The following is a 9071-nucleotide window of genomic DNA, read 5'->3' on the forward strand; positions in this document are numbered from 1 at the left end:
TTTTCATTGTACTCCACAGTAAAATCAGAGTCGGTCTTGAGAAAAGCGTTTCTGCAGGTAAATATTTCCATAACATGATGTATATGAGCAAAATAATACACAGCTGCTACTATCGATCGCATTGAATTATATAATTTATAGGAAATTAAACTTTTTCTCGATCATAGAATCGGCATTGTGTTGAATAAATAATAATTTGTTTCTTATTAAAGCTCAGCATAATGGAACTAACGAACCGTACACTTAATACATCTGTGACTTTCTTGAATTAAGGCTTGAACAAATAACATTTATCTCTTTTTACATGGTGCATCTAAAGATTCGCTAAGCGGCGTAATCGTTGAGGCTTTGTATTTTCTATCACTGTTTTTTGCAATACACTTCTTCTTGATAACAGCAGCGTTATCGTACACTTTTTAGAACAAGATTTTAGAACATTCTAATGTGAATATACAAAGGTGGTACATATACTTTAATCTTCTCACCTCTAAGCATACCTATTTTCCACCGCACTTTGGCCGACGTATCCTACAGCTTATTTTACCTATTATTTTTCTTTCCTTATTAAAATCGTTTAATAATAAACCACTATAAATACTCTTGTTCGTCTCTTCGTGTAGCTTGCACGTGCTGCACGATGCAAGCGCTAGCATAAAAGTGCAACCACTCTTTCTAGATTGCTTCAAAGGGCAAAAAGTGTTTATCACATGGTATTAGAAGCATGTGCGAAGTGGATTTGCACGTCATGTAGCATTGCCCTACTGACAAAACCAGCATCCTAGAGGTCACGTCACAGACACAGTTCGAGCTTCGCTTATTCAGCACATCGAGCAAATGTCCAGTACATTTTCCAGTGAGTATCCACTTGCTACAGTCTGAGAAATGATAACTATGTCATAGTGTGATACATGACCATATATATATGGTTTAAACTGGCGATTCCAGGTCCCGAACTGTTCCCTACTGCCGCCGTAATTGCTGCAAGGATTTTCATCTTTTTAGATCGGAGTAGGTGAAATATCCTAAGTTCCAGAGCGAGCTAAATGGAATTAGGTATGAGAACTGGTTTAATCCTTCCCGCCATAGTGCGTACGATAACTTACGAAGTCTTAAGAGAGAAGTCTTATAGTCAGTTTATATTTTGAAAAAGATAACATTATTGATTGGGTGGTAAACTTCACTTCTTATAAGCGTTCAATCTATCATAGGATTCAAGTTGGTGGGAGTTTGTAGCCCTGTTGTTGTGTTTTGAAAAAGACCAAAGATTACATAAATACACTATTACGCGTAATTTACTTTGTGTTTCTAAGGGATAAGACTACCTTCTCCTGTCAGAACATTTCATTAGACAAAATACTGTGCTATCTTTAAATAATTATACCTACTTAGAAGCATATAGAAACATGTAGATCGAACCGGAATTCGTTTCTCTCATATTCGCTTTAGCATGACATATATGTATTTTATTGGTAACATCAAGATGACACAATGGAAAATGAGCTTTGTTTCGAGGGACCGACTGGATAGCCCTCTCATACGGGATACTCGAAAGTTTAGAAGAAGGTGAGTGCCTAACTGAGAGACAATCATCTGGTGATGGATGGTAGATTTTTAAACATATTTATTAAGGTCTTTAAACATATTTATCGCATTCTATTGTTTACTTTCTTGAAACAGGCCTAATTATCCTGCTGAGTCATATAGCAAGGAAGGGAGGCCTCTCCTATATAGCTATAGCTATTGAATAAACTTTCGACCTAGGCACACATCTCCTAGGCTAGGTCAATCAACATCGTAATTTCAAAGTGCTAGTGAATATAAGAGACTGCGCGTAAGGGATTCATCGAGAAGACAAAGTGTATAGGACGTGTACAGATTAATGTACTAGCCACGATTTTAAGATATTAATCATAGGTAAAACTATGATACACGCCGGAGATGTGCGCATAAGTTAAAAGTTTGAATGAGAAATATGGAGTCGAAAACTTATTCAGTGGCTACAGCTTATGAAGTCATCACTTTTGTCGAGACGACATCGTTTCTCTTCTAAAGTTAACCATTCAAGAAGATCAGTGCAATATACGTCAATTAATCACGGTTCTTTGATTGTTAATCGTGTCTTGATAACTGTAAAAAATTTTTAAATCGGGTTGATATAAGGGTACTTTAGATGAAGCTTATAAATATAATATATAATATACATTAGTCCATAAAGCTGTTTCCAGCTCTATAAAATTGTCTTTCAGGTGAAGCGTGTCATGCGCTTTGAAATACCGCCGGATGATATGTGACAGGTAATTACGACCCATGTTCAGTTTTATAACATTTTATGTATAAGATATCTAATACTCACTTTGTAAACCCTTAAATCATTGCTATTTGCCATCGATACATTTTATTTATTCTAGGAACGTATGCCGTTTGCGTATTAGTCCAGGACCAACTCCAAGAGCTCACATCAACGATTTGAAAATGCAGAGGAGACTGAGGCATTTCTCTATTTTTCGTCGTCTTCATGAAGTGTTTCAAAAGCAACAATTTGATAATATTAATAAACGTAATGCTTAATTTTTATGAAAATGAATAGAATTGCACGTACAAAAAATAGAAATCGGAGCTTGCAAGATCGATATGACAAGGTAAATTGCCTTAAATTATTCTCATGATTTAAACGAATGATTTATTAAATCAACGAGCAGAGAACTGACCTTGCAAAAAATTCTTCTATCCTTTGTTCTCGTCACTGTCAATGCCAGTATATCAATATTGTTCATGGCAGAAAAAACAAGTTTTATGTACGGAACTGTATTTTATAATGGAAATCAATAGAAATAAAGAAGCCTTTGGAGCTGTAAGCACCACTGTCCTGGTTGACTGCAAGACGATGCAGATCAACCTCCATACACGCGGTGCACAATAACCTGCGAAGCTATTAATAATCTAACCTAACCCTTTTAATCGCCTCTATTTTAAGAGGCCGGCCACTTTCTTTAAAGGCTTCCGCTGGCCATGATTGTGGCCGTTGTCAGCGGTGCTTCAGCAGGCGCTATGGATTCGGCTTAAGCTATAAGGCCTTCTACTCGTACCTTAGCACGAATGCCCATGGCCCCTAGTGACACTTTTTATCCTCTTTCTAACTGTTCCATTCGTTACCTCTGGTTTTTGTAATATTCTTAGCACCATTTTTGTTGAACAAATTAATTGAAACTTCATGCATCTTTAAGTAGTGATAAGAGTTTACAGTAGCTATAGTCCATTCTCGACGCGACTACTCAGAGAACAGGCTTTTCTACTTTAAGATCCAACTAACTACATTCTAACAATATTGTAGCATACGTGTTCTCCATGATAATATCATTCGGTCAGGTTGAGTTAAATGTGAACTCTAAGCCTTTGCCCGTCGACACTTTCTACAGTTAGTTATAACCCTAGTTAAAGGGGTGTAGTAAGTAATGTGCACAATAACATTGAAGACGATTAAATTTAAAGAAACCATTAAATTTAGGATGAACTGAGCTTGAATAATCTATATATAAAGCGACAGTGACTGCATTGTAGTGACTTCGCCAATTACAAACCTCTAACGAAAATATCTAACATAGTTAAAGAAAAAAAAAAATCGATATAAAAGTATTGCCTCGTTTATCCACGTAATGCCTTGTACTGGATTACAAAGCAGTTACTACGCACCCCTCACATGCTTAAGCTGTTGCCTAGAGACGCCAGTTCTCTTCCATTTCGAAACGCAGGAGAAAGGCAACGCCTATCGAAGCTCTCAGCTGTTTCAGGCCTGTAGCTGACATTAGAAGTTTGTGTTGGATCGAACGTATGCAGCACCGATTAAATTACAAAGATATTGACAGAATATTTGGTTCTGTGTGTTCACGATTAAGGATATTAAAGTGAATCATTTTGGACCTAAGTAAATTTAGAAAAGAAAAACAGTGCTTCGTACAGTTTTGTTTGAAAATGTTCAAAGTCCCTCTTTATAACGGAGTGACAACAAATTGTTCGCCCGTCGAGTCTAATGCATCGCTTAACAAGGGCAAGTTGGCTGTATATGATTTTTAGTTATACACAAAAGTTGTTCAAACTTGTACCCCTTACTTCTTGTTTCACAGCATGTCGTGTGAGTCAATTCTCTTTTTTTTTTTTTTCCAATATGTACGGTAGTTATGAAACACCAGTATCGAATAGATATAATGATATTATGACCAAACATCCTTAGTATGTGAGCATCTGAGAACACATAAATTATTACGTATAGAATTGAATTGATTTTCTAAAGATGGGCGAAATAGATTACAAAGGAAGTGTTCTTTGGGTGGCCAAAGAAGATTTTAAAACTTATAGTAAATTATTCTGATGTAAAATCATTACAAGCTGTAAAAAGTCAGAGACACGAACGTTTTAAGTGACTCGCAAATCCTTCACGGTTAATATGTAAAAGATTATCGTTATTCTCTGGGTCGATCTAAAACAAAAAAAGAAACAACAAGCGTGTTTAGTTTCTACGTGCTTATTAAAGGTATATTATTGTTGTTAAGCTTTATTCATTAAAATTATTATTATTAGTTCTTCGGTATTCGAAACGATACAACAGAATAGTGAATACTATTAACTAAGGTAAGCTAACCTGCGCGTGGTGAAGAATCAAAAACGGAACTGACGGAACGAAAGTCCTAAATTACTTCATAGTACATGGGGGTAATTTTTCTTAGTCCAAGACTCGCTTGTCCTTTGCAGATGCGCCCTTATCGATTTAGCTGCACACGAACCGTTGTGGTCGGACCGTAACTGATACGACAGCTATGGCCAAACTGCTTTTGTTTGGTTGGCAGATTTTGTGGTTGTGCTATGGAGTTTCTACACTGGACTTTTTCATATTTGCGTTGCAGTATCCAGTTGGATATTGTAAAGTTACAGTCAAGTATGAATTTTCTCATGCAGATACTTTAAACTTGACATATGCTTTTACGTTAAAGATCCCCTTAGAAATGTGTTATCGTTTTAACTTAAAGTAAAGCAAAATGCGTTATTGAGCAACCTACAGATCAAAAAATGGCATCGTATTGGTGGCTAGCTGAAGATTACAATAGAACTGATCAGACAAACAAACTAGAGCTTAAACGCTTCGACGAAACCCAAGTGAGACCTCCTTAGTGTCTACTTTATATACCTTTAAATAAATTTTACTATATCAAGTATATATCAAATAAATATCTATAATGTTTAAGATACTTAAAAATATCTTTAGATAGAGACAGTTTAAAATAGAAGGTGCTTTCGCGGAATCAATCAACTTTAAAACACTATGTGTCGATCTCCAAGATGTACCATAGCAATTCTGTATTTCAGCACTGAACTTATTTTAATATACAATGCTTGTCTTCTTATAAAACGCACTATTCTCGTATATTATTCGTTTCTACATCTTGTGAGGTTTGAATATTGATATATGTTGCTCTCTATATGACAGGAATAGGTGTCGTGAGCATAACATGCGAGAACACTTTACAATTCATGGTCTTTGGCCGGGGTCGACGGCACCACATGCTAAGACTGAAAATTGTCACCCCTATGAACACTTCAATGTAGAAGATCTTACTCCAATACGCAGTAAGTTTAATTTGGTCTCGGGTAGCAAACTCAACTCGTTTGAGGGGTTAGTTAAGTTTGTTTAAGTGGATCAAAGCAAATATAAATCCTCTAACAATAATAAGCCAAAGTGATGGCTGGGTAATAATACATACTGTGCTTCTTGGAAATAATTTTCTAAGCAACATTTTCGGCGTAATTCTAAAATTTATGCACGAAATTTTTTCTTTAAAACACGTTCCTTCCGTGTGAATTCGTAGTTTTTTTTTGCAATGAATTTTGTCTAATTGATGTAGACATAGAATTGATAAAGGTAAGTGCGGGCATGGGCGGGGCTCAGAAATTTAAATACGATACGGCGTGGCCTGGGCCTTTGACACGTACCTGTCTTACTGCATTGTCATTCTGTCGCTTGTATCGCTGCGAAACGGCGTCACAGGTTTGGTGGAAAAAATCTTGGATATATTCAGTAAGATCCATTCTGGTTAGATTTCTAATGGGGCAAGTCTTCAATTTTATAGCAAAAAATAGGTGATCCCGAGGATGCGTTCACATAAAATAAATAATTAAGAATACTATACAAAGAAAAAAGCGATTATTTGTTTAGATTTTGAGTCTCCAATTATCATTGGGTTTTCAGCTCGTCTGGAAGAGATATGGCCATCAATGAAGTCTCACAATCCTGCACAGTTTTGGGCCCATGAGTGGAAAAAGCATGGCACTTGTGGTGTCTCGGTTCCTGGGCTTACCGGATTTTTAAGGTTAGCTCCATTGTACGAATGGGGAGATTGGAGTAGAGAAATAGAGTACTAAATGTCGTGGCTACAAATGCCATTATGGATGCATAAATGCATGTTTCAATCTTCAAGCCTGTTACCGTCGCTAAGCCCGGCGTCAGGAACCGCTATATTTTAAGCACGATATTATTATCATAAGGCAAGACGCGCGAATTTACAAACAGGCAAGTCTATATATCTAATTATAAAGGTAAGTATATTGATATGATTTTGTTCAACGTATTTTGTTAGCATGCATTACAGGCTCCGCTATAAGTCAGTCAACTGTCGTGGCAATTATTATCAAGGGCCTTAATTTAGAATCGCCAGTTAAAGAATCCCATGAGGCATTTACATGGTCCTTTCTTGTAGAAAAACACACTTACGGATTCTTTCACAAATGTGTACCACATTTAGCCCAGATATAGCATGAAGACTCAGTTTGTTTGTTATATTATAGAGATATTCTGGAGAGGCAATAAATTGCTTGGTGCATTCCGGATTGTGTGTTGTCTCTGAACGAGATAACGCAGCCCAATAGTAATCAAGCCCATATTCTTTAACCTTTCTTTTGTAACCTTTTCTATGTTTTTTGTTTTTTTAATTTCACTTCCTATATGTAGCGGTGTGGGTTGAAGCAAAGAGCGAAAATTACTCATGACAAAATATTCTGAAGGGCATCAAACTTTGGCAAAAAGCACACAGACTTTAAAAAAAAAACTATCACTATGTAACGCTATCTGTTTTCTACTTTTTCATGCATTTTTAGTTTCTTCAACACGACGTTGGCATTGTATGAACGCTTCAACCTGACCCAGTTCCTCGAAAATGACGACATCCTGCCGTCAGCAGCAACTTCTTACGCTGTCGCGGATGTCCAGCACGCCCTCAAGAACGATCTCTATTCAAAGGTAAAAATACAGTTTTATTAATATTAAGGTAAAATAGATTGGGTAAAATGAGATTTGCCAACCAGCGTGTTAAACTCGTACACAAAGGCGGCCTTAATGGGATTTCCTGCACGATGAAACACAAGTTACGTTGATATTATTCCTAACAACGTATTGAAATCCATTAACAAAACGGTACGAGTAGTTCACATATAACATTATTCTATTCGGTTTCGACTGATTTATGATCGTGTATTAAGTTATAAGGCGTTAAATAAATATAGGTTTACGTTGAAGTATTCCCTAACAAGCGTATTTTCCTTTAAAACGGCTATATTGTATTTCTAAACAGTTTAACTAGAAATGTAGCCTATATCCTTGGAACTATACTAATATGAATAATAAAGAATGATAATGAAGAATAAGCTACTTTTTGCTCTAAACCTGCTTCCGGTCCGTTCTTTCAAGAACGGACCGGAAGTAGGTTTAGAGGAGTGATCTTTCTTTCAGGCGGTGGGTTACACCAGAGCCGACTTCGTAACTCTAACACCGATCTATTTATAATTGTATTTTTTATAGAAACGTAGTGTATTACGATTTGAAATTAATACTGATGTACAACTTGGCGTGATTCAATGTCCGTGAGCTATACTTTGGTAAAATGATATATTTTGTACTTCCAGGTTGATTTAGTGTGTGATCAAGCTAACAGTTTCGAGTACCCTGTACTCACGGAAGTACATCTTTGTCTCAATTTGGATCTTCAACCTATTGACTGCCCCTACAAAAAAGAACGTTGTGGAAAGGATAGGATGTTTTTGCTGCCCCTTAAGGATGATGATCGCGTTCCAGGAACCATCAGCGGGGCGCAAGACAGCCCCTATAGGAAAAAATCGATGAGCGACTTCTCCACGTTCGGAGCTCATATTATCGTTGCGATATTAGCAGCGCTGCATATCACCAGGCCTCGAGTGCTGCCCTGATCCGGGATTTGGTGTTTCTTAGATCGCGAACGACCTTTTTTCAACTTAACAAGCGATATAATGACAGCAAAGAGGAACTAGTTATTATTAGGCTCGCCTGTTATACTTGGGCAAGCGAATTATCCGGGTTTCAACAACTTACTTACTTATACTTATTCAACAACAGGTTTTGATCGATTCTTGAAGGTTAAGCTGGATTTTCCAAATCCGATGCAATCACTCTTTAGGTGTATTTGAAAAATAATAGCAACCTGAAATCCAGCTGTATTAAATATCTCTAGAAATCTTTTAACTGTGTCAAAGAGGATCAAGTGGTTCGACGCATGTGCTGTGCTTTTAAGAAGAGATCCTGAATTATAGGAACTTTTTAAATTTTAGCTGCAGGTTCTAAAACTAGTTCACTGATATAAAGATCATAGTAATTTCTCTACTTATCAACTGGAATAAGATTTAACCACTAACTTCTGCCACCGACAAAAAGCGCCTACTACATTGCAGCAAGCTTACAACACACAATGAAGTTCAACGAGAATGTGCGATTTTATTGTCGGAATAAACGTCTGGATTAAAAATAGGATTTGGCGTAGGTAGTTTTTTTTTTTTGAAAAACATGTATTGTACGCAAACAATTAGGCGTATTAAGTGTCATTAACAGTAAAACCCTTGAAACTGAATTGTTGTTTTTGCAAGAGTGTTTTTTTGATAGTGACCTGAACTTCTCTCATGACGATTAGTATCTGCAGTATAATCTCATGCCTCGCCAGAGGCCATTCAATTTTATTTTTGCTAGAAATAAATACATCTGAGTTCTAGATTTCTTTCTA

At 36.6% G+C, this 9071-nt stretch overlaps 1 protein-coding gene across 12 annotated transcripts; it reads left to right on the plus strand.

Moving 5' to 3' along the window:
* The first annotated feature begins 690 nt into the window (after positions 1-690).
* On the plus strand, positions 691-9071 carry LOC111253042 (ribonuclease Oy-like). Of its 12 annotated transcripts, none has more exons than XM_086992882.1 (10): positions 696-853; positions 946-1053; positions 1481-1563; positions 2226-2294; positions 2409-4045; positions 4747-4930; positions 5480-5619; positions 6239-6359; positions 7144-7285; positions 7948-9071. In XM_086992882.1, the coding sequence occupies exons 6-10, from the start codon at positions 4812-4814 to the stop codon at positions 8245-8247; spliced, it is 822 nt and encodes a 273-aa protein (XP_086849008.1). In that variant the 5' UTR covers positions 696-853; positions 946-1053; positions 1481-1563; positions 2226-2294; positions 2409-4045; positions 4747-4811; the 3' UTR covers positions 8248-9071. The 12 variants fall into 12 exon arrangements, with proteins under 12 accessions (XP_086849011.1, XP_086849013.1, XP_086849012.1 ...); XM_086992879.1 differs by having other exon boundaries at positions 2247-2294; XM_022811869.2 differs by having other exon boundaries at positions 2247-2294; positions 2409-2639.

The sequence above is a fragment of the Varroa destructor genome, unplaced genomic scaffold (assembly GCF_002443255.2).
Source record: "Varroa destructor unplaced genomic scaffold, Vdes_3.0 BEIS01000006.1, whole genome shotgun sequence".
NCBI classification, from domain to species: domain Eukaryota; kingdom Metazoa; phylum Arthropoda; class Arachnida; order Mesostigmata; family Varroidae; genus Varroa; species Varroa destructor.